The sequence below is a fragment of the Somniosus microcephalus genome, chromosome 17 (genome assembly GCF_052327205.1).
Source record: "Somniosus microcephalus isolate GS21.2 chromosome 17, FLI_Smic_1.0, whole genome shotgun sequence".
Lineage (NCBI taxonomy): Eukaryota > Metazoa > Chordata > Chondrichthyes > Squaliformes > Somniosidae > Somniosus > Somniosus microcephalus.
Genome location: NC_141003.1, coordinates 5,926,761 through 5,952,382, shown reverse-complemented (window position 1 = coordinate 5,952,382; position 25,622 = coordinate 5,926,761). Strand labels below are relative to the sequence as shown.

The 25,622-nt window shown below is 46.8% G+C and overlaps 1 protein-coding gene across 2 annotated transcripts in view; it reads right to left on the bottom strand.

The window, feature by feature from the left end:
* LOC147105468 (plexin-D1-like) overlaps nucleotides 1-25,160 on the bottom strand; it is a 149,129-nt gene extending 123,969 nt beyond the window's left edge. For both annotated transcript variants that reach the window (XM_086009838.1, XM_086009839.1), the window contains exon 1: nucleotides 23,994-25,160. In XM_086009838.1, coding sequence (XP_085865964.1) covers nucleotides 23,994-25,025 — 1,032 coding nt within the window. In that variant the 5' untranslated portion in view covers nucleotides 25,026-25,160. The remainder of the gene's footprint in view (nucleotides 1-23,993) is intronic.
* Nucleotides 25,161-25,622: the final 462 nt, after the last annotated feature.

Genomic DNA, 25,622 nt, shown 5'->3' with positions numbered 1-25,622 from the left:
AAGGTGTGGTCTCACCAAGGCCCTGTACAACTGCAGCAAGACATCCTTGTTCCTGCACTCGAATCTTCTCACTATGAAGGCCAACATACCATTTGCCTTCTTAACCGCCTGCTGTACCTGCATGCTTACCTTCAGCGACTGGTGCACAAGGACACCCAGGTCTCGTTGCACTTCCCCTTCTCCCAATCTATTGCCATTCAGATAATAATCTGGCTTCCTGTTTTTGCCACCAAAGTGGATAATGTAGTGTATGTACCTTTAAGAGGAACTATGTTTTTGAAGCCCCTGTATACTGTAGTACCAGTAGTGACCACTCGGGTATATAAGCCTGTGTAGCGTCTTGTGTTGTTAGTTCACCTCCAGACTTTGTTCAGTAAACACTTGTTAAATCAACTCCTGCATTCCGTGTCTCCATTAACACACGGATCTAACAGTGGCGACGAGTTAGAAACGAACTTACCTGCAATTCAGCAGCACCTCAAGGGGATCGATTCCTCAGACAAAGGTCGAAGCCAGAAGCAAGAAAAAAAAAATAACTCGAAGAAACTCGAAAACGAGGGCCAGGCTTGGTCTCCAGTCTGTGGATTCCCCAGCTAAACGGGCTGGTGGCAGGTAGTGCACTGATCCTTCCTGGGCTGCGGCGGGCTAGAGCTCGATCGGGTGGCTCTGCAACGGGGCCGGGCAGCGAGTCGGGAAGCAGAAGCAAAGAGAGAGAGAGGGTGGAGCACTCAGGGCGCGGCCGGTGCTGCAAAGCAGGTCGGCGTTCGGACCGAGCAGAGGGAGGGGAAAGTCCCAGAGGGTCCGCTCCACGACGGGAACGGTTCTCCAAGTAACGGAGAAACTATTGAAGCGATATATAAAAAAAAATAGAAATACCGCAAAAAGCTGCAGGTCGCAACGGGAACCGCGGAGAACAGCGTTGGCAGCAGCGGCAGCGGCGGGAAAGCGCAGGAGGCGCCATCTTAACTCGGCGGGGAAGAAAGAAAAGCGCGGGAAGCGCCATTTTAGATTTTCAAGATGCCGAAGACTGGCAATATTACTGCTTTCGATAGTGATATAGAAGATTGGACCACATATGTGGAAAGACTGGAGGTATATTGCAAGGCGAATGAAGTAGCGGATGATAAAAAGGCATCGGTACTTCTAAATCTGATGGGCGCAAGGACATACGGGCTGTTACGAAACTTGATCACACCAGCCAAACCAATGGACAAGAATTTTAATGAGATTGTTGATACCTTACAGGAGCACTTAAACCCAACACCGCTGCTGATAGCGGAACGATTCAAATTCTTCAGGAGGAATCAGCACAAGAATGAAAGTAACGCTGATTACCTCACCGAATTACGAAAGCTGTCAAAGCACTGCCAATTCGGGGCAGGACTGGCAGATTCTCTACGAGACAAATTCGTCTGCGGTCTCCTAAGCGAAGGAACACAGAAAAGACTACTTTCTGAGAAAGATTTGACACTGGACAAGGCTTTCAGTGTGGCTGTATCATATGAAGCAGCAGCAAGATGAGCTGCAGAGATACAGCAAAAGCCACAGGACTTCGGCACCCATGAAATGACACGGGGTTTCGAGAGATGTTATCGCTGCGGCAGATCCACCCATGACCAGAAGGACTGCGGGTTCAAGGACAAAGCATGCAGGTAATGCGGAAAGATGGGACACATTGCATGTGTATGCAGATCTGGAAAGAAATCCGCTGACAGTAAAAAGGTCAATAAGGAAAAGTACAGAAAGGTACAAATGATGACGGACAGTAGCTCCGAAGACCAGAAGAGCGATAGCGACTCCGGAAACAAGAGACTAAGCTGTCTCAAATTACATAATGTAATTGCCAAAGAAGATTACCAGACCATTTGGGTTACCCTCACGATAGCGGGGTCCCCAGTCAAAATGGAGCTAGAAGGGACTTATCAGCAATCTTCTTGTACGAGGCCCCTTGGGTCAGAGCGATCATAATATGATCGAGCTCTCAGTCGAGATGGAGAGTGAGGAAATTGAATCAGAGACTAAGGTCCAGAACTTAAATAAAGGGAATTACGAGGGTATGAGACGGGAATTGGGTAAGATTGATTGGGTGGTGTTTCTGGGGGGATTGACAGTGGATAGACAATGGCAAGCATTCAAAGATAGAATGGAAGAATTCCAGAACATGTTTATACCGGTTTGGCATAAAAATAAACCTAAAAAGGTGACTCAACTGTGGATAACGAGGGAAATTAGGGACAGCATAAAATCAAAAAAAAGGGCATATCAACTGGCAAAAAAAAGCACCAGACCGGAAGATTGGGGGCAGTACAGGATACAGCAAAAGAGGACAAAGGGATTAATCAGGAAGGGGAAAATAGAATACGAAAGTAAACTTGCAGCAAACATAAAGACAGACTGCAAAAGCTTTTATCGGTATATCAGGAGGAAAAGACTGGTAAAATCCCAAGTCGGTCCCTTGCAGTCCGATTCGGGAGAATATATAATGGAGAATAAGGAAATGGCAGACCAATTAAACTCATACTTTGGTTCTGTATTCACAAAGGAGGACACAAATAACCTCCCAGGAATATCGGCAAACATAGGGACTAATGAGAGGGAGGAGCTGACAGAAATTAGTATCTCTAGGGATATGGTGTTGGGTAAGTTGAGGGGACTGAAGGCCGACAAATCCCCGGGGCCTGATAAACTACATCCTAGGGTACTTAAGGAGGTGGCCCTGGAGATAGCAGATGCTCTAAGGATCATCTTCCGGAACTCCATTGACTCGGGAACAGTACCCGTGGATTGGAGGGTAGCTAATGTTACCCCAATATTTAAAAAGGGGGGTAGAGAGAAAGCAGGGAATTATAGACCAGTAAGCCTTACATCGGTTGTGGGCAAAATGCTAGAGTCCATTATTAAGGATAAAATAGCGGAGCACTTGACAAATGGGGAAAGGATCGGACAGAGTCAACATGGATTTACAAAGGGTAAATCGTGTTTGACTAATCTGCTGGAATTTTTTGAGGAAGTAACTGGTAAAATAGATGGGGGAGAGCCAGTGGATGTGGTGTACCTTGACTTCCAGAAAGCCTTCGATAAGGTTCCACACAAAAGATTATCATGCAAAATTAAGGCTCATGGGATTGGGGGCAAAGTATTAACGTGGATAGAGAACTGGCTGGCGGATAGAAAACAGAGAGTTGGAATAAACGGCTCGTTTTCGGAGTGGCAGGCAGTGACCAGCGGGGTGCCGCAAGGATCTGTCCTGGGACCCCAGCTGTTCACAATATATATAAATGATCTGGATCAGGGAATTGGATGCAATATTTCCAAATTCGCTGACGACACTAAACTAGGAGGAGGGGTGGGCTCTGATGAGGATGTCAGGAGGCTACAGTGCGATTTGGACAGGTTGGGGGAATGGGCGGATACGTGGCAGATGCACTATAATGTGGATAAATGCGAGGTTATCCACTTTGGGGGTAAAAACAGGAGGGTGGATTATTATCTAAATGGCAATAGATTGGGAGATGGGGAAGTGCAGAGGGACCTGGGTGTTCTTGTGCACCAGTCACTGAAGGAGAGCATGCAGGTGCAACAGGCGATTAAGAAGGCAAATGGTATGTTGGCCTTCATATCAAGGGGGTTCGAGTATAGGAATAGGGATACCTTACTACAGCTGTACAAGGTGCTGGTGAGACCGCATCTGGAGTATTGTGTACAGTTTTGGTCGCCCCATCTGCGGAAGGATGTTCTTGCCATGGAAAGAGTGCAGCGGCGATTCACCAGGCTGATACCTGGAATGGCGGGAATGACCTACGAGGAGAGATTGAATAGTTTGGGCTTGTACTCACTGGAGTTTAGAAGATTGAGAGGGGATCTCATCGAAACATATAAAATTATGGCAGGCCTGGACAGGCTGAGTTCAGAGAGAATGTTTCCAATGGCAGGGGAGCACAGAACCAGGGGCCACAGTCTAAAAATAGCGGGCAAATCATTTAAAACAGAGATGAGGAAGAATTTCTTCACTCAAAGAGTGGTGAGCCTGTGGAATTCCCTGCCACAGAGGGCTGTGAAGGCTAATTCAATAAATATTTTCAAGAGAGAATTGGATATATTTCTGAAGGCTAAGGGGGTTAAGGGTTACGGAGAAAAGGCGGGGACGGGGTACTGAACTGGTAAGATCAGCTATGATCTCAGACGAAGATCAGCCATGATCTCATTGAATGGCGGAGCAGGCTCGAAGGGCCGAATGGCCTACTCCTGTTCCTATCTCTATGTTTCTATGTTTCTATACAGGATCAGCTCTGACCGTCATGAGTCAACGGGATTACGAGCGGCTATTTCCGCATATACCTTTGAAAGACACATCCATTGTCTTGAAGACATATACGGGGCAGAAAGTATACCCCAGAGGGAAAATAAGGGTGCCTGTTGTATACAACGGCAAGAAAATACAGAAGTTGTATTTATACGTTCTGCCAGATGGTGGTCCACCGTTGTTGGGACGTGAATGGATCAGAAAGATACGTTTAGACTGGCACTCCATTCAGGCACTGACAGTGACCAGTAAGGAAAAAAACGATGATGACGTCATACCTGGACGATTAAAAGAAATCTTGGCTAACGCCAAAGAAGTGTTTCAACAGGAACTAGGAACACTGAAAGGCGCCACCGCCTCAATAAAAGTGGAAGATGCGGCAATTCCCAAGTTTTTTAAGGCAAGGCCAGTGCCATACGCAATTCGTCCAGCCGTCGAGGCAGAGCTGGAGAATTTGGAAAAAGCAGGCGTGTTATCCAAGGTAGATTGGAGCGAGTGGGCAACACCCATCGTCCCGGTCATGAAGAAAACGTTGAATAACGATAAATCTGAAGAACAGAGAAAAGTTTGCATCTGTGGGGACTTCAAGGTGACTGTAAACCCGGTTCTCACATGGTACAGTATCCTCTTCCGAGGATAGAAGATATTTTCGCCTCACTATCCGGAGGGAAACGTTTCACCAAAATTGACTTAGCACAGGCATATCTACAGATGGAGGTTGAGGAGGCCTCTAAAAAGTATCTCACGATAAACATGCACAAAGGCCTGTACCAGTACAATCGACTGGTTTTCAGAGTGGCATCAGCTCCGGCTATCTGGCAAAGAGCTATGGAGCAAGTCCTGCAAGGGATTCCGGGGACTCAATGCTACCAAGATGACATCCTTGTAACAGGAGAAAATGACAACGAGCACCTTGCCAACTTGGAGCAGGTGCTCACGAGGCTGAGAGAACGGGGCCTACGAGCAAATCGCCCCAAGTGCGAATTTTTCCAGAAACAAATATCATATTGTGGCCATGTCATTAACGAAGAAGGGTTGCATAAGTCACCTGAAAAAATTGAAGCGGTCATAAAGGCCCCAGCGCCTGAAAATGTCTCACAATTAAGGTCGTTCCTGGGATTAGTAAATTACTATCATAAATTATTACCAAACTTGTCGACAGTTCTGCACCCACTTAACGCACTGCTACAAACGGGAGTAGTTTGGAAATGGAGCAAAGACTGTAAACGTGCCTTCCATAAATGATCACGTCCAGGGAAGTGTTGGCTCATTACAACCCATCACTGCCAATCAGACTGGCGTGCGATGCATCCCCTTACGGCGTGGGAGTGGTATTATCACATAGATTCCCTGATGGCTCGGAGCAGCCGATAGCTTTTGCGTCACGCTCATTGAACTCAGCTGAGCGCAACTATGCCCAGATCGACAGGGAGGCACTCAGCCTGGTGTGGGGGGTGAAGAAATTCAACCATTACCTACATGGACAAAAATTTACCTTGTTGACTGACCACCAACCCCTCGTCTCCATATTCAACCCTAAAAAGGGCGTTCCCATTATGACAGCGCAAAGGCTGCAGAGGTGGTCCCTTTTCCTAGGGGCACACCAATATGACATAGAGTACAAAGGAACAAAACAGCATGGGAATGCTGATGGGTTATCGCGCCTACCGTTGCCAACGGTGGAAGAGGCGCCTACAGTGGACCCAGTGGAGATATTCCACTCGACCATAGTGGAATGTCTACCGGTGACAAATTCTACCATTGAAAAGGAAACGCGAAATGATCCGACTCTCTCACGAGTCTACGATTTAATGGTGAAGGGATGGCCAGCACATGGCGAACCACTGTTGCCAGCATTCTCGCAAAGAAGAGAACAGCTGTCAGTGTGCCGAGGAACCTTGATGTGTGGATCCAGAGTGGTGATTCCACCCAAACTCAAGGATAGAGTGCTAAAGGAGCTTCACGAGGGGCATCTGGGTGGAGTGAAAATGAAGAACTTAGCCAGAGCGTTTGTGTGGTGGCCAGGTATCGATGGAGACATCGAAGAAATGACCAAGAGCTGTCTAGGATGCCAGAAGGTCCAAAACGCCCCACCACAAGCCCCTCTACATCCATGGGAGTGGCCCTCATCTCCATGGCAAAGGGTACATATCGACTTTGCTGGTCCATTTATGGACTCAATGTTCTTAATCGCGGTGGATGCACACTCCAAGTGGCCGGAGGTAATAAAGATGTCCTCCACCACCACGGAAAAAACCATCACAGTATTAAGGACCATATTCACCAGGAATGGGCTGCCTGAACAGATCTGTTCTGATAATGGACCGCAATTTGTATCCGAAGAATTCAGGAAGTTCTTAAAAAACAATGGGGTTAAGCACTACACGTTCGCCCCATACCATCCCGCCACCAATGGATTGGCTGAAAGGTTTGTCCAGACCTTCAAGAAGGCCATAAAGGCCATGGGTAATGAAGACATAAATCTACAACATAAGGTAGATAACTTCTTGTTTGCGTACAGGAATGCAACACATGTGGTTACAAACCAAACCCCCGCCATGATGTTTTTCAATAGAAGACTAAGATGCCGGCTGGATTTGGTCAAGCCAAACGTCAGAAGGGACGTAGAGAATCGGCAATTTCAAAGCATGAATGAAAGGCCAACTAGAACCTTCCAGATAGGTCAACCAGTTTTGGCCCGGGACTACCGTACCGAGAAATGGCAGCCTGGAACTATTTGCACACGACTAGGACCGCTGATGTATACCGTGGACATTGGAGAAAGCATAATAAGGTGCCATGCTGACCAGATCATAGAGTCATCCGAAAAAGGACAACCTACACCACAACTCTATATGCCTAGTGATGAAGCAGAGATACCCATAGTATCTACCTCCGATCCGGTGATACTGGAACCAGATGAACCCGACACTAGCATTGAAGCTGAATCGACCTTGCCAAAAGAACCTGCTACACCACCGAGGCGTTATCCGGACCGAGTCAGGAAGTCTCCAGAGAGACTGAATTTGTAATTGATTAACTTCAGCAAATGTGTATATTATTGTTCTTGTAAAAATGTTATTTAATGATTACTTAAAATGTTATGTACTATTTATCTTAAAGGGGAGGAATTGTAGTGTATGTACCTTTAAGAGGAACTATGTTTTTGAAGCCCCTGTATACTGTAGTACCAGTAGTGACCACTTGGGTATATAAGCCTGTGTAGCGTCTTGTGTTGTTAGTTCACCTCTAGACTTTGTTCAGTAAACACTTGTTAAATCAACTCCTGCATTCCGTGTCTCCATTAACACACGGATCTAACAGATAACCTCGCATTTATCCACATTATACTGCAGCTGCCTTACATCTGCCCAATCGCCCAACCTGTCCAAATCATAATGGAGTTTCTCGGCATCCTCCTCACAGCACACACGCCCACCCAGCTTTGTGTCGTCTGCAAACTTCGAGATATTACATCTAGTTCCCTCATCTAGATCATTAATATATATTGTGAATAGTTGGGGTCCTAGGACCGATCTCTGCGGTACCCCACTAGTCACTGCCTGCCACTCGGAAAAAGACCCGTTTATTCCAACTCTTTGCTTCCTGTCTGCCAGCCAGTTCTCTATCCAAGTCAGTTCCTTGCCCCCAATCCCATGTGCTTTAACTTTACACGCTAATCTCTTATGCGGGACCTTATCGAAAGCCTTCTGAAAGTCCAAATACACCACATTCACTGGTTCTCCCTTATCTATTCTACCAGTTACATCCTCAAAAAATTCCAGTAGATTAGTCAAGCACGATTTACCTTTTGTAAATCCATGTTGACTTTGTCCGATCCTGTCACTGTTTTCCAAGTGCTCAGCTATTACATCTTTCATAATGGACTCTAGCATTTTCCCCACTACCGATGTCAGGCTTACCGGTCTATAATTCCCCATTTTCTCTCTACCACCTTTTTTGAATAGTGGGGTAACATTAGCTACCCTCCAATCCATGGGAACTATTCCGGAGTCTATAAAATTTTGGAAGATGACCAGCAATGCATCTACTATTTCTAGGGCAACTTCCTTAAGTACCCTAGGATGTAGATTATCAGGCCCTGGGGATTTATCGGCCTTCAATCCCGACAATTTCCTTAACACCATTTCCCTACAAATACTGATTTCATTCAGTTCCTCCCTCTCATTAGACCCTATGTTCCCCGACATCTCTGGGAGGTTATTTGTGTCCTCCTTTGTGAAGACAGAACCAAAGTATGTATTTAATTGGTCAGCCATTTCTTTGTTCCCCATTATAAATTCCCCTGATTCTGACTGCAAGGGACCTATGCTTGACTTCACCAATCTTTTTCTCTTCACATATCTATAGAAGCTTTTACAGTCAGTTTTTATGTTCCCTGAAAGCTTACTCTCATAATCTATTTTCCCCCTCTTAATTAATCCCTTTGTCCTCCTTTGCTGAATCCTAAACTGCTCCCAATCCTGAGGTTTGCTGCTTATTCTGGCCAATTTATATGCCCTCTCCTTGGATCTTATGCTACCCCTAATTTCCCTTGTTAGCCATGGTTGAGTCACGTTTTTTGTTTTATTTTTATGCCAAACAGGGATGAACAAATTCTGTACTTCATCTATGCGATCTTTAAATGTTTGCCATTGCATATCCACCGTCAACCCTTTGAATGACATTCCCCAATCCATCCTACCCAACTCGCGCCTCATACCATTGTAGTTTCCTTTATTTAAATTCAGGACCCTAGTCTCTGAGTCAACTACTTCACTCGCCATCTTAATGAAGAATTCTATCATATTATGATCGCTCCGCCCCAAGGGGTCCCGCACAACAAGATTGCTAACACAGCATCAGCGGCAGTTCAAACCGGCGGCAGTGAGTCAGGAGCAGCCCGACTAGAGCGGGGCTTGTGGGAACACAGCATCGGTGGCAGTTTGAAACCGGTGGCAGTGAGTCAGGAGCAGCCCGACCAGAGCGGGCCTGTGTGGGAACACAGCATCGGCGGCAGTTTGAAACCGGTGGCAGTGAGTCAGGAGCAGCCCGACCAGAGCGGGCCTTGTGGGAACACAGCATCGGCGGCAGTTCAAACCGGTGGCAGTGAGTCAGGAGCAGCCCGACCAGTTCAACAGCAGGGGAGAGAGGTAAAAAGTAATCAAAGTGTGACGTCACCAGGAAGCAGGTAAGTGATTGGTTGGTGAGTATTTGGTTGGTGAGTATATCTCTTTTTTTTTAAACTTTAACTCTGGTTTATAGTTTCTAAGGTCTCTCTGGTGTAGCAGGGACTGTTGGTAAACCAGTTAACTGTAGTGTAATTAGTGGGATTGATTGATTTAATTTAAATTCAATTAATTAAAGGGTAAGTCATGGCAGGAAAGCCGGGCCCCGTGATCTGCTCCTCCTGCGATATGTGGGAACTCAGGGACACTTCCTGTGTCCCTGACAACTACATGTGCAGGAAGTGCATCCAGCTGCAGCTACTGACAGACCACATTGCGGCGCTGGAGCTGTGATTGGACACATACTGGAGCGTTCACGATGCTCAGGACAACGTGAATAGCACATTTACGGAGTTGGACACACCGCAGGTAGAGGTTGGACAGGAAGAAAGGGAACGGGTGACCAACAGGCAGAGTACTAGGCGCAGGCAGGTAGTGCAGGGGTCCCCTGTGGCTATCCCCCTCTCCAACAGATACACCACTTTAAGTACTGTTGGGGGGGATGGCTTATCAGAGGAAGGCAGCAGCAGCCAACTTCCTGGCACCAGGGGTGGCTCTGCTGCACAGAATGGGAGGAAAAAGAGGGGTAGAGCTATAGTAGTAGGGGATTCAATTGTAAGGGGAATAGATAGGCATTTCTGCGGCCGCAAACGAGACTCCAGGATGGTGTGTTGCCTCCCTGGTGCAAGGGTCAAGGAAGTCTCCGAGCGACTCCAGAACATCTTGGAAGGGGAGGGTGAACAGCCAGTTGTCATGGTGCATATAGGCACCAACGATATAGGTAAAAAGCGGGATGAGGTCCTAAAAGCGGAGTATAGGGAGTTAGGAGATAAATTAAAAAACAGGACCTCAAAGGTAGTAATCTCAGGATTGCTACCAGTGCCACGTGCTAGTCAGAGTAGAAATAGAAGGATACTTCAGATGAATACGTGGCTAGAGGAATGGTGCCAGGGGGAGGGATTCAAGTTCCTGGGACATTGGAACCGGTTCTGGGGGAGGTGGGACCAGTTCAAACTGGACGGTTTGCACCTGGGCAGGGCTGGAACCAATGTCCTAGGGGGAGTGTTTGCTAGTGCTGTGGGGGAGGGTTTAAACTAAAATGGCAGGGGGTTGGGAACCTGAGCAGGGAGACAGAGGAAAGGGAAACAAGGGTAAAAGCAAAAGATAGGAAGGAGAAAAACAAAAGTGTCAGTCAGAGAAATCAACGGTTTAAATCAAACATGGCCACAGTAAATAATAATTCTAATAGGTCTAAGAGCGTAAAAAAAACAAGCCTGAAGGCTTTGTGTCTTAATGCGAGGAGCATTTGTAATAAGGTGGATGAATTGGCTGCACAAATAGAAGTAAACAAATACGATTTGGTTGGGATTACGGAAACGTGGCTCAAGGAAGGCCAGGACTGGGAACTCAACATCCAGGGGTATTCGATATTCAGGAATGATAGGCAAAAAGGAAAGGGAGGTGGGGTAGTATTACTGGTTAAAGAAGGGATTAACACAATTGTAATGAAGGATATTAGCTCTGATGAGGTGGAATCTGTATGGGTAGAATTGAGAAATACTAAGGGGAAAAAAACGTTAGTGGGAGTGGTTTATAGACCTCCAAACAGTAAGGCGGAGGTTGGGGATGGCATTAAAAGAGAAATTAAAGAAGCGTGCAATAAGGGCACAGCAGTCATCATGGGTGACTTTAATCTACATATAGATTGGGCCAACCAAATGAGTAACAATACTGTGGAGGAGGAATTCTTGGAGTGTTTACGGGATGGTTTCCTGGACCAATATGTCGAGGAACCAACCAGAGATCAGGCCATCTTAGACTGGGTATTATGTAACGAGAAAGGATTAATTAGCAATCTTGTTGTAAGAGGCCCCTTGGGTCGGAGCGATCATAATATGATCGAATTCTTCATTAATTTGGAGAATGAAGTAGTTGACTCGGAGGCTAGGGTCCTCAATTTAAATAAAGGAAACTATGATGGTCTGAGGAGCGAGTTGGGTAGGATTGATTGGGGAATGGCATTCAAAGGGTTGACGGTGGATAGGCAATGGCAAACATTCAAAGACCGAATGGATGAACTACAGAATTTGTTAATCCCAGTTTGGCATAAAAATAAAACAAAAAAGGTGACCCAACCGTGGCTAACAAGGGAAATTAGGGATAGGATAAGGTCCAAGGAGAGGGCATATAAATTGGCCAGAAAAAGCAATAATCCTGAGGATTGGGAGCAGTTTAGGATTCAGCAAAGGAGGACAAAGGGATTAATTAAGAAAGGGAAAATAGAATATGAGAGTAAGCTTGCAGAGAACATAAAAACTGACTGTAAAAGCTTTTATAGATATGTGAAGAGAAAAAGATTGGTGAAGTCAAGCATAGGTCCCTTGCAGTCAGAATCAGGGAAATTTATAATGGGGAACAAAGAAATGGCTGACCAACTAAATACATATTTTGGTTCTGTCTTCACAAAGGAGGACACAAATAACCTCCCAGAGATGCCGGGGAACATAGGGTCTGATGAAAGGGTGGAACTGAAAGAAATCAGTATTTGTAGGGAAATGGTGTTAGGAAAATTGATGGGACTGATGGCCGATAAATCCCCAGGGCCTGATAATCTACATCCCAGGGTACTTAAGGAAGTGGCCCTAGAAATAGTAGATGCATTGCTGGTCATCTTCCAGAACTCGATAGACTCTGGAATGGTACCCATGGATTGACGGGTAGCTAATGTTACCCCACTATTCAAAAAAGGTGGTAGAGAAAAGGCGGGGAATTATAGACCGGTAAGCTTGACATCGGTAATGGGGGAAATGCTAGAGTCCATTATAAAAGATGTAATAGCAGAGCACTTGGAAAGCAGTGACTGGATCGGACAAAGTCAACATGGATTTACAAAAGGTAAATCATGCTTGACTAATCTACTGGAATTTTTTGAGGATGTAACTGGTAAAATAGATAAGGGAGAACCAGTGGATGTGGTGTATTTGGACTTTCAGAAGGTTTTCGATAAGGTCCCGCATAAGAGATTATCGTGCAAAATTAAGGCACAAGGGATTGGGGGCAAGGTATTGACTTGGACAGAGAACTGGTTGGCGGACAGAAAGCAAAGAGTTGGAATAAACGGGTCATTTTCCGAGTGGCAGGCAGTGACTAGTGGGGTACCGCAAGGATCGGTCCTAGGACCCCAGCTGTTCACAATATATATTAATGATCTGGACAAGGGAATTGGATGTAATATCTCCAAATTTGCAGATGACACAAAGCTGGGGGGGAGGGCATGCTGTGAGGAGGATGTCGTGAAACTCCAGCACGATTTGGACAGGTTGGGTGATTGGGCAGAAACATGGCAAATGCACTATAATGTGGATAAATGTGAAGTTATCCACTTTGGTGGCAAAAATAGGAAGGCAGATTATTATTTGAATGGTAATAGATTGGGAGAAGGGGAAGTGCAAAGAGACCTGGGTGTTCTTGTACACCAGTCGCTGAAGGTAAGCATGCAGGTGCAGCAGGCGGTTAAGAAGGCAAATGGTATGTTGGCCTTCGTAGCAAGAGGGTTCGAGTACAAGAACAAGGATGTCTTGCTGCAGTTGTACAGGGCCTTGGTGAGACCACACCTTGTGTATTGTGTGCAGTTTTGGTCGCCTTACCTGAGGAAGGACGTTCTTGCCATGGAAGGAGTGCAGCGAAGATTCACCAGGCTGATACCTGGGATGGCAGGAATGACGTATGAGGAGAGATTGTGTCGATTGGGCTTATACTCACTGGAGTTTAGAAGATTGAGAGGGGATCTCATCGAAACCTATAAAATTCTGTCAGGCCTGGACAGACTAGATGCAGGAAGGATGTTTCTGATGGTCGGGGAGTCCAGAACCAGGGGTCATAGTCTAAGGATAAGGGGTAAGCCATTTAGGACTGAAATGAGGAGGAATTTCTTCACCCAGAGAGTGGTGAACCTGTGGAATTCTCTGCCACAGAGGGCGGTGGAGGCCAGTTCATTAAGTATATTCAAGAAAGAGTTGGATATATTTCTTAAGGCTAAAGGGATCAAAGGATATGGGGAGAAGGCAGGGACCGGGTACTGAATTTGGATGATCAGCCATGATCTCATTGAATGGCGGAGCAGGCTCGAAGGGCCGAATGGCCTACTCCTGCTCCTATCTTCTATGTATCTATGTATCTATGTATCTAATTGGAAAGCATGGGTTAATAAGGGACAGCCGGCACGGATTTGTTAAAGGCAAATTTCAGAGTTTACAGATGATACAAAACTCGGAAATGTGGTAAACAATGAGGCGGGTAGTAACAGACTTCAGGAGGACACAGACAGACTGGTGAAATGGGCAGGCACATGGCAGATGAAATTTGCAGTAGATGTTGTGTATATGGAATTTCAAAAGGCATTTGAAAAAGTGCTACAACAGACTTGTTCAGAAAATAGAAGCACGTGGTATTAAAGGGACGGTGGTAACTTGGGAACCGAAATAGTTTAGGAATAGGAGACAGAGCGTGGTGGTGAACAGATGTTTCTCTGACTGGAGAGGAGTATGCAGTGGGGTCACCCAGGGGTCGGTATCAGGACCAATGTTTTCCTGGTTGTATATTGATGACCTGGACTTGGGTACAGGGAGTAAATTTTTGAAGTTTGTGGATGATACAAACTTGGCAATGTAGTAAATAGTGAGCAGGTTATGGGGAGAAAGCTGAGATATGGGACTAATTCTTCCAAAGAGCCGGCACAGGCATGACGGGCCGAATGGCCCACTTCTGTGCTGTAAGTTTCTAGCATTCTATGATTTTCAGTATTTATCCAATTCCCTTCTGAAAGTCACTATTGAATGTGCTTCCTCCGCCCTTTCAGGCAGCGCATTCCCGATCACAACGTAAATAAATTTACTCCAAAGTACAGTAAAGCGATACATTGCAGAGACTCCCAAGAAAAAGGAAGTTTTTCTCCTCTCCATCTCCAGAAGCAATCAATCCTTGAACAGGCATCCTCAGGAAACACAGAGCCAAGTGATCCTCAGATAGACGAACAATTGTGTCTGTGCAGTTTGTGATAATTATGCACCAAAACTAAACACTGTACTGTTTATTGACATCGCTCTTGTGATCTCTGTGGTTCAGAAGATGCAAGTTCTCAACTCCTTAAACATGCGTAACTGTACATAAGATACAATGCGAGAAAACAAAGTAATAAAGTAGGAGAAAGTCCTTCAAACGGTCCAGGGCAGAATAAATTATGATTACCATAAACACACAGAAATATTGAAATTCCACAGCAACATGAGCAGGACAGAGAAAATAGAAATATTAAAAACCAGAGACAAAACCAAAAGTTATACAACCATAAAGGGTGAGGAAAAAGACAGTAATGTAACACAGGGAACTCGAGAAAAACAGCAACAGTCATCACAAGAAAGCTATGAGTCAACCGACTGTAATTAAAGTTCAAACGGGTTGGTGGTTTAACTTGTCAAAGCTTTGTCAGTTCGAAATCTCCACTTGCCAAACAAACAACTAAATGGCCTTCAATCCGAAGGCAGTTGTGCAAGGGATAATATATAAAGGTTCGTCCATGAACCTCTATTCAGAAATTAGCTACAGTTGAAAATTAAGGAGGTCGAACACTTCAACAACAACAAAAAGGAGTTGACCTGCTATTTTCCTTTACCAGACTCCTTTAAATTTAACATTGATGGGCCTAAAACTTATGGGCCTAAAATGGATGCAACGATAACCAATTTAGCAGGGCAGAGGCTCGAGCCTGAGCTGGATGGGAGTTTGGGTCACTGCAAAAATTGGTCGGGCCCCTGAAATTAGGTGACCCTGGCCTGAAAGGAGCGCAGGCCTCACTTAGATATTGAAATGAGGCTCCCGCACACATCTCAGACCCAGAGTTCCAAATTCATTTGGACTAGTCGGAGTTTGCAACACACAAGCTCTGACCGGCATTTCCGGATCTCGAGCAGCCTAACGACCAGTTCTTAAAGGGACCACTGAAGACAGCTCAAAAAAGGCCCCAAAACTTTGAACATTTTTAGTATCAGTAAATTATTCATTGGTATCCATGAAGTAAGTTTGTGCCTAATTATTTCCCTAACTCAGTAAAGTTTCTCTGAGCGTACCGATGCCCTTCAATGTGTCCGAATGAGGGAATCGCTGACTGCTCCTGACAATAGCCGTCCTGTCTTAATCCTGTTCAAAGATCTGCTGGGGTCTCACCAATATCGTGTCCATCTCCCTCCCACACCCTTTACATTCCCACCTGAGGTTTAGGAAGGGAACTCCAGAGCTTGGGGCCTAGGCTGCTGAAGCCACGGCCAACAATGGTGGAGCGATTAAAATCGGAGATGCTCAAGAGGCCAGAATTGGAGGAGTGCAGGGGTCCAGAGGATTGTAGGGCTGGAGGAAGTTGCAGAGATAGAGAGGGGCGTTCTGAACCAGGAGCCAATGTATGTCAGCGAGCACAGCAGTGATGGGGAAACGGGACTTGGTGCGGGTTAGGTTACGGGCAGCAGAGCTTTGGATGAGCTCAAGTTTACAGAGGGTGGAAAATGAGAGGCCGGCCAGGAGAGCGTTGGAATGGCTGAGTCAGGAGGTAACGACAGCATGGATGAGCGTTTCAGCAGCAGATGGGCTGGTGCAGTGGGGGAGTCGGGTGATGTTAGGGAGTTGGAAGTGTAGTGTATGTAACCGTCTACCTTTAAGAGACTATTGTATGTAACCGTTCACCTTTAAGAGAACTATTTTAGGTGTGGCACTACTTGTTTGGCTTCTGTATACGGTAATACTGACGGTGACCACACCGGTATATAAGTGCTGTGGCATGATTTATAGGGCAGATTCGCCCTGACCTTCGAATAGTAAAGTCCTGTTGTATGTTACTCCTGAAGTCTGTGTCGTAATTAACTGCACAACCCGCAGACTTTACAGTGGCGACGAGTCCGATCGTACCCTGCGGCAACAATATTTTCAAGCAACGAAAGAGCGTCGAAAAGAGGCAACCGCCCTCGTCATTCGTCTGGGAGAAAACTCAAGGCTGCAGCAATAGAAAGGAGGAAGACTTTAGCGACAAAAACTTCCATCAGCAACAGGCACTGACTGTCCCTTCTGCCACGGTGACTGTGAGTAAGGGAAAGTGAAAAGAATAGCCGGAGGATAAGGGCTGGGCACTCGACCACGGTTGAGGGGGAAAAGGAGCCGGACAAAAAGTCGGGTCCAACGGCGTCGTGAGAGACCGCGACCGGCGGGAAAAGCCGGGCGGTGACCGAAGCCACGAAGCGCTGCGACCGGGAGCGTAGGCGCGGGAAGAGAGAAACTCAGCTGCAGCCGGGGAGAGAAGCACCGGACTGCGAGAGGGCTGGGAGGCGCGATTGGGGTCTGAGCGAGCAGGAGAGGCAGAGCCGACCAAGAGAGACTGCGCGAGAGCCAGTCCAGCGGCTGAACTGTCCTCCGTCAACGGGGTGTAACCAGCGCCGGTAGAGCCGAGCGAGCGGGAGAGAGGCAGAGCCGAGCAAGGGGAACTGTGCGAGAGCCAGTCCAGCAGCTGAACTGTCCTCCGTCAACGGGGTGTACCCAGCGCCGGTAGAGCCGAGCGAGCGGGAGAGAGACAGAGCCGAGCAAGGGGAACTGTGCGAGAGCCAGCCCAGCGGCTGAACCTGTTCGCCGTCAACGGGGTACCCAGAGCCGGTCGCCCTGCCATAAAATTTAAAAAAAAAGGGAAAGCCTTGAAGCCGACACGCAGGCTGTGAACCTGAAAGCCAGCGGCCGTCGCCCGTGGGGAAAGTGTACCCCTCCCGCCAGGGAAGAAACGCAGGAAGCCGCCATTAGGCGGGGAAGAAGACAGAAGCGGGAAACCGCCATTGAAGTGGGCGGGGAGAGACAATAAGAGCGGGAAACCGCCATTTTCGCGGGAAAACCGCCATCTTAGAAAAAAAAAGAAATAATAATTTAAAGAAATACTTGTGTTTTTCCCAAAGAGAGGAAGATGCCTAAGCGTGGTAACATCAACGATTTTAATTCCGAGGTAGAAGACTGGGCCACGTATGTGGAACGCATTGAGATCTATTGTGAGGCCAATAAAATAGAAGAAGATGACAAAGCTATAACCTTGCTGAACTCGATGGGCGCAAAGACATACGGGCTCTTGAAGCATCTACTAGCACCAGCTAAACCGGCGGATCAGACTTTCGATGATATTGTGGCTGTCCTGAAGGACCACTTGAACCCTACACCGTTGATGTTGGCGGAACGATTCAAATTCTATGCGAGAACGCAACGGAAAGACGAAAGCAACGCAGAACACTTGGTCGAACTGCGTAGACTAGCGAAATACTGCCAGTTTGGAGGGAATCTGACAGAGGCATTGCGAGACAAGTTCGTGTGCGGGTTGGCAAAGGAAGGAACGCAAAAGCGACTACTCGAAGAGAACGACCTTACACTTGACAGGGCTGTCCTTATTGCAGCATCGCACGAAGCCGCAGCGAAGGGAACTGCGGAAATGCAGCTAAAGACAGCAGCACTAAGTGTGGATCAAATTACCTTGACAACAACAAAATGCTATCGTTGTGGGAAGACAACACACGACCAGAACCAATGCTGGTTTAAGAACCAGGAATGTAGGAAATGTGGCAAACTGGGTCACATAGCTAAGGTATGCCGGTCAGGGAAGAAGACCAACAACCAAAGGACCAACAACCAAAGGAAGCCATCACAGGGAAAGTACAACAAGGTACACAAGGTGGCTGAGAAGAGTTCAGACGAACAGAATTCAGACTCAGACCCAAATGGCCAGGAGCTGGGTAGTCTGAGAATTCACAATGTGAGTAAGGAAGCTGACCTACAAACTATCTGGGTCATGCTAAAAATAGCTGGAATCCAAGTGAAAATGGAGTTGGACACTGGATCAGCTCTATCAGTCATAAATCGAAGGGATTACCACCGGCTATTCTCACATATACCCTTAAGAGATACCAAGTTCGTATTGCAGACATACACGGGGCATAAAGTATACCCCATGGGAAAGATAAGAGTCAAAGTGAGAGATAGGGGTAAAGAACACCCAAGAATGAACTTATACGTACTACATGAGGGAGGACCACCACTTCTAGGACGGGAGTGGATCAAGAAAATAGACATGGAATGGCACTATCTAAAAGCCATAACGAGTGAGGACTCGGTGCAGACAATCAGCTCAGATTCTGAAACGGATGACGATAAGACCAACCCAAATATGAAAGACAAGGCTGAAATGGACTTGCCGACGAAAGTTGGAAAAACGAAGGCATGCATAAAGGCTTATGCTCCAGAGAAGAACAAAGTTTCAGAACAGAACTCCACCGAACAACGACAACCTAGTTCGACAGAAAATTCTGAGCCTGTTCAAGTTACGGACATATCCATGACGGAAGAACACCGAGCTCGGACTCAAACTTATTTCAAATTACGACAACAATTAGAACAATTGAGTTACCGTCTTGTACAAGAGATGAAAACAATGAAAAAGTTCTATGACACTGAATGGGAGAATCTGGAAAGACAACAGAAGCAGCTAGCTCAAGCAGAGAGCGACCATAGAGCCATCGTGACCAATTACCGATCACATCTCCCTTATGCCGTTCAGGAGTTAGAATATTTGCAGGAAGAAGCAAATGAAGAGGAATCTTCAGGAAGCCAGGATTTTATTCCAGTTCTTCTCTACGACTCCTTACAAGCAGAGTGTGAGAAGTTGAAAGAACAGTATGAACAGGCCCAGGCTACAATTCTGGAAGGGGCTAACTCGGCAACCTCCGAAAAGCTAGTTTCAGTGGAAGCATATGAGCAACTGAAGGTTGAACATGAGCAAGAAGTCCAAAGGCTGCAGGAAATTCTTGATGAGCTCAAGGCCAAGACAGACTCATCGGTAGAAGTTCCATCCATAGATGAGAAATTAGAGGTGAAAGACATGGCAGAACCTGAAAGACAAGATGTACAAGAACTCATAAAAATATTAAAGGAAACCCAAGACAAATATGGGGCGGCAATGACCGAGATTCAACAACTTGAAGAACAGATTCAACTGGGAATCCGTTCAGTGGAAGAAAAGGGAACTGTAAGAAACACAGAGACTGTAAGAATGGCCTCTGAACATGAGCTAGAGAGCATCAAGGCGCAACTTCTCCGAGCGCTGGAAGCCAAAGTACAAGAGGAAAAGAAGGTGAAAGCATTGGAGGAAAAGGTGGATGAAATGGAGAAGACTCTGACCCACAGTGTTCCCGTGGAAGAGTTAACGGTCAGCCAACTCCTTCATATGCTGAAGGACAAGACTCTACAATGGGAACAATCTGAACACGAGCTTCAATCTTCAAAGGGAAGGAGTTCGGAGCTCTCAAAAGTTATGGAAATAGCTGAGGTTGCAACACAGATTTTACAGGGATGCCAAAAGTACGCTGAATCACGTCAATGTGAACAGCAGAATGTTGAAACAGCTGCTCCAGTAGAAGGATTGAATAGCCTGATCAATCAATCCCCGAGGGAAGGGGAAGTGTTGAAATCACAAACGAGGTCATTAGTGAAGGATTTGCAGGAAACCCAGGAAGAGCGGGATGAATATGAACGCATGAAGAAGTCTCTTCAGGAAAGATATCTAGGGAGGGAACAACAGTCGGCTAACGTCCAGTTGGGTACGGAAGAAGTAGCAGGCCCTCTCGCTAGACTAGCTCAGGACGACACCGAATATTACCATGACCTGTTGAGTGACACTGAATATTACGAGGATCTGGTCTGCCCAGCTTGTGATGAAAACTCCCAAAGTGCAGAAATCAGGATGAAGCACTTAAAGTCTAAGGAACATAGAGAGATGGTGGCGCTACAGCTGGCAGCTGATAAGGGAGCCCCGAGAGTCTCCAAGAAGCAGAAAAGAAAAAGAAGAAGCAGAAGATGATAACCATCAAAATCATTATCACTCCTACCAGATCATGCACGTGGGCCCTACAAAGGGAGATAAATCAGTTGGAAAGTAAGGAAAATTACCAAGGCAATACAGCTGTTTGTAAAAGTCAGCATTGATGGTTCAGCAGGACGGGAGTTCAAGCTGTTACGTCAAGGGGAAGACTCGTGGAGGAGTCACGCTAGCAATGTGAACCGGCTACACCACAGCGATGTTGTTCGGACCGAGTCAAGACTAGAGACTGAATCTATACACTGTTCCCACAGAGACTGAACCTGTGAACTGTTTCCCACAGAGACTATATCTGTAAATTGTTTACCTGAAGTTGAATATATGTATGTTAATGAGAAATAGTATGTTGTTAGCTAAAAAGGGAGGATTGTAGTGTATGTAACCGTCTACCTTTAAGAGACTATTGTATGTAACCGTTCACCTTTAAGAGAACTATTTTAGGTGTGGCACTACTTGTTTGGCTTCTGTATACGGTAATACCGACGGTGACCACACCGGTATATAAGTGCTGTGGCATGATTTATAGGGCAGATTCGCCCTGACCTTCGAATAGTAAAGTCCTGTTGTATGTTACTCCTGAAGTCTGTGTCGTAATTAACTGCACAACCCGCAGACTTTACAGGAAGTAACTAATATTTCCACATAAAATCTCCAAGTGACACTACATACTGGGAAATGACCGGTGCTGAATAAGAGCGCGGAATAGAAGTCTCTAAAGTTTAACAGTAGAACCGCTCCACCGCTCCACCTCTCTACCTCTCTCTCCTGCTTTAAGACACACATTAAAATCCATTGTTAAACTTTAGGGACTTCTATTCCGCGTTCTTATTCAGCACCAATCATTTCCCAGTTTAATGATAACCATGTGTGTAACACATAGAATTACTATTTAAATGGGATCCGTTGCAGAGACGGATCCTGACCGAGCTGTCAATTGTTTCCTTTTCACCTCTATTTATCCTTTTCTTACAGCTCATCTGATTGTCTTCATTTTTTATTTTAAAAAGACCTTAAATAATCAGGTGATGAAGCTCAGATAAGCGATTTGACCCCAGATTAAGTCGGTAGTGTTTAGTATCACTGTCTAGTAAAATATAGGGGCCCCAAACCAAAACAAGGCAATGCTGTCCCTGTTAATGATGTTGGTAGAAGGATAGATATTGGTCAGGACACTGGGAGAACTCCCCTGCTCTTCTTCGAATAGTGCCATGGGATCTTTTACATCCACCTGAGAGGGCTGACGGGGCCTCGGTTTAACTTCTCATCTGAAAGACGGCACCTCTGACAGTGCAGCACTCCCCCAGTACTGCGCTGGAGTGTCAGCCTGGATTATGTCCCAGGTCCTCCGGTGGGAATTAAACCCATGACCATCTGACTCAGAAGCGAGCACTGTCACTGTAGGGGTGAAGCTGCAATGTGGCTCTTCAAGAGGTGAGTGGTGCTACCTAAGGGTGTATCTCAGGAAATCACAGGCCCACAGTGCCAGCCGAGAGCCTGTGAATGTTGAAGAGGAAGAGGGTCCAAGGATGGAATGCTGGCGACCAGCGCAGGTAACCATGTGGGCAGGTAAGAAGAGACCATTTGAAGCGATGCCGACCGTACAACAGGTAGGAGTGGAACAAAGAGACAGCAGAACCATGGAGAGGGAGGAGACATTCGAGGATGATGGCGTGGTCAAATGGTGAAGGCAGATTGAGGAGAACGAGGATGAAGACAAGGAGAGACAGTGAGCCTGGGTGGCAGTCACCCAAGATGGCAACAGTGACTTTGACCAGAACTCAAACAATTACCTAAAGTAAATAAAACTCTGACTCCACGAGAAGCCCATTGTGGCAAATGGTTTTAAGTCTCTAGCTAACATTCTCTGAACTTTTCCCCTACTTCAGCATAAAAAGCTGATAGATTAGTCATTGGTCCTGTTGCTTTCTCTTTCCCGATGATCTGCCATCCCTCCTAGGAAAGTATTAAGATGATGTCCACTATGGTTATCAATAGATATTAACAATGGAATAATTGATACATTGGAAATGACAGTACAGCGATTGAATCTCTACACTCAGATAGTGTCAAACCATGAGAGTGAACTTTTAATAATTCTGAACCATTAACTGAAGCCTGAAAATAGTTGCTGCTGTGAATCCATTCCGGGTATCGTTGTCACTTTAATTTGTGAAGCTCACAAACTTGGGCCAATCTTGGATGTTGGACCCAATAACACTATGGGGGAAAAATTGGGTGACGCCCCTCTTGGGGCGCTAACATTGCTGGTTTAGCGCTCTGATAAAATTAGTGCCCCTCCGCCAGAAACTCATTAGTAGCACCCTAGGCAGGAGGTGGGGCTACTGGAAGCGCTCCCCTTCCTTCTTGGGGCGCTACAACTGAAGATTGCGGTGCTACGTGCAACAGCGCCACGCCCGTCAGCAGTAGCGCCGCATCATTGCAAGGGCCCCTCCCCAGATTAAAGGGGAGGGGCCTAGTGCTGCGCAACCGGGGCCCTGCTGGACCACCGGGGAGCGGGGTGCTGGGAAAACAGCCCGGCCCTCAAGAGGAGTGAGCGACCGCGGCCAGCACCCCGAAGAAAAAAGGGGAAGGGGGCAGGTGTTGGCAGTCGGCCCAAGAAAAATGGCTGGCCGACACCTGCCGCTTTCACTAGCACCGCTGGAGGACTGGTGCTCCGTTAGCACCCCCCAATTTTTCACGTGTCTTGTGTGATTACGAGTCACTCAAAAAGCATTAGCGGGTGAAATATTGAAAGAAAGACCTACATTTCTATAGCGCCTTTCACAACCACCGGACATCTCAAAGCGCTTTACAGCCAATGAAGTACTTTTTTTGGAGTGTATTCACTGTTGTAATGTGGGAAACACAGCAGCCAATTTGCGCACAGCAAGCTCCCACAAACAGCAATGTGATAATGACCAGATAATCTGTTTTAGTGATGTTGGTTCAGGGATAAATATTGGCCAGGACACCGGAGAGAACTCCCCTGCTCTTCTTCGAAATAGTGCCATGGGATCTTTTACATCCACCTGAGAGAGCAGACGGGGCCTCGGTTTAACATCTCATCCGAAAGACGGCACCTCCGACAGCGCAGCACTCCCCACAGCACTGCACTGGAGTGTCAGCCTAGATTTCTGTGCTCAAGTCCCTGGAGTTGGGACTGGAACCCACGACCTTCAGAGGCGAGTGTGCTACCCACTGAGCTACAGCTGACACAGTATAATTTTTTCACAAACCGTTGAATGCCCTGCCTATCTGCCCAATGCCCAGTATATATGGTTAATTGGTTAAACTTTATTTACACTGCGACCAATCCCACCTCATTGCATCGCTTACTTGCAAAGTAGATATTGTAAAACTGCTTAAACCGACGTTAAGTGTTCACGACATTTAACAGTTTCATCTTTGAATATTGCTTAGCTACAGCTCCTATGAAAAGCTGCACTTTACGAATTTGATTGTCCCTTTATTCAAAATGATGAATATGAAATATATTTTAAAGAGTTATCATTGGAAGACATACCTTCACGTTGACAATCACAAAGTAGTTTCCCCTGCTCTTTGGGTTTTGGTTAAACTGGGTCAAGTTGTAGAAGTAGAGTAGGGTCTCCTCTGGCTGTCCTTGTCGGGAGAAGATTGCAGCCACAAAGGCTCGGGAGGGAGAGAGGACAATGAGGGCAGAGGACAGGACTTTGAGGTTCTGTTGGTCACCCAGGGGACAGCTCAGGTTGGCCTGGGAGAAGGACTGAAGAGTTAGTGCACGACTAAATTTAATGTCCATGCGGATGATCCCGGGGCCTGAGGTATTGACATTAAGCAAAATATAAATATGATTCTGCCACTGGAAGCCCTGGACATACTGGAGTTCCACAGGATATTTCTCATTGAGCTTGACAACCGTGCTGCCAAACTCTCCCTCGTTAAAGCTCAAAAATACCGTATCTCCCACATTCCCCTCGGGGTTTCTTAGGAAGATGGAGTCGTCACTCCCCCCATAGTAAGTGCTGTCGTGTTTACAGGTGTCCGGGCAAAATCTGCTGGACTTCCCAGTAGACGTGACGGCTGTCACCAGGTAAGTCCATGTCGAGTCTTTTACCAGAAAGGCAACTGTCGAGGCTTCAGGGTGCAGGGAGGCGACATTCCTGAGCTTGTCAGTCTTGTACTGGCTGATATTGTTCAGTTGCCTCAGCTCGCAGGCCCCCTGCCTCACCGTCCCACAGGTCAGGACTCGCTGCAGCGCCTCGTCCACCACCAGGATCTTGTTCACGTTGGTGGTGTCCTTCCACCTGGAGCAGCAGCCGCTCTCGTTCATGCACGGACCGTCCAGGCGAGGCCCGGTCCTGTCCCACACCTCCAGCTCCAGGTCCCGGTTGAACTGGTACAAGTTGTTCTCGGTGGCCACGAACACTCTGCCACTGGTGCTCACTGCCATGTTATTGGTGCGGCTTGAAAATGGGAACATCTTGGGATTAACCTCAGCGGCCAAGGCAGCCAAAGAGTTAAAGAGCAGAAGATAGAGAAGAACATCCTTCACTGGATTCATAGTCCTCGGCATTTACTAGACAGACAACACACACACCACCGGTTTCAGTTTGCACAGTGTCTATAGAACTTGTTCACTAGAGAACGTGCTTTCCTCCCATTAGTTGCTCTCCCAGCTTGCTCAGTGCCGTGTGGCGAGGACTTGCCTTCAGACCTGCTCAAATACTGCCACTTGCTTCCTTTTCCGTTTTTGTGGCTTCCTGCTCGTATCTCCAGCACTTCTGCTTTTGTAAAAAGAATGACATCAAATTCCACAGAATCTGCAGCACAGACACAGGCCATTCGGCCCGACTGCTCCAGGCCAGTGTTTGCACTCCTCACCAGGCTCCTCCCACTCTCACTACCTCTTCCCACCCTGCCCCCATCCCTCTATTCCCCTTTCCCTCATCAATGCAACAACCCTCCCCTTTAAAAGTGCCAATGCTCTCTGCTGGAACCGCACCATTGGCAGTGAGTTCCACACTCTCACCGCTCTCTGGGTAAAGATAAAGTGCAACAGTAGCTGGGATTTTAAGGTGCTCGCCCGGTAGGAATGGTGCTGGCGAGGGGTTCAATGGCAGATGGCCAGTACCCACTGCCTTCCACGGCCCATTCACACAGCTCTCCAATT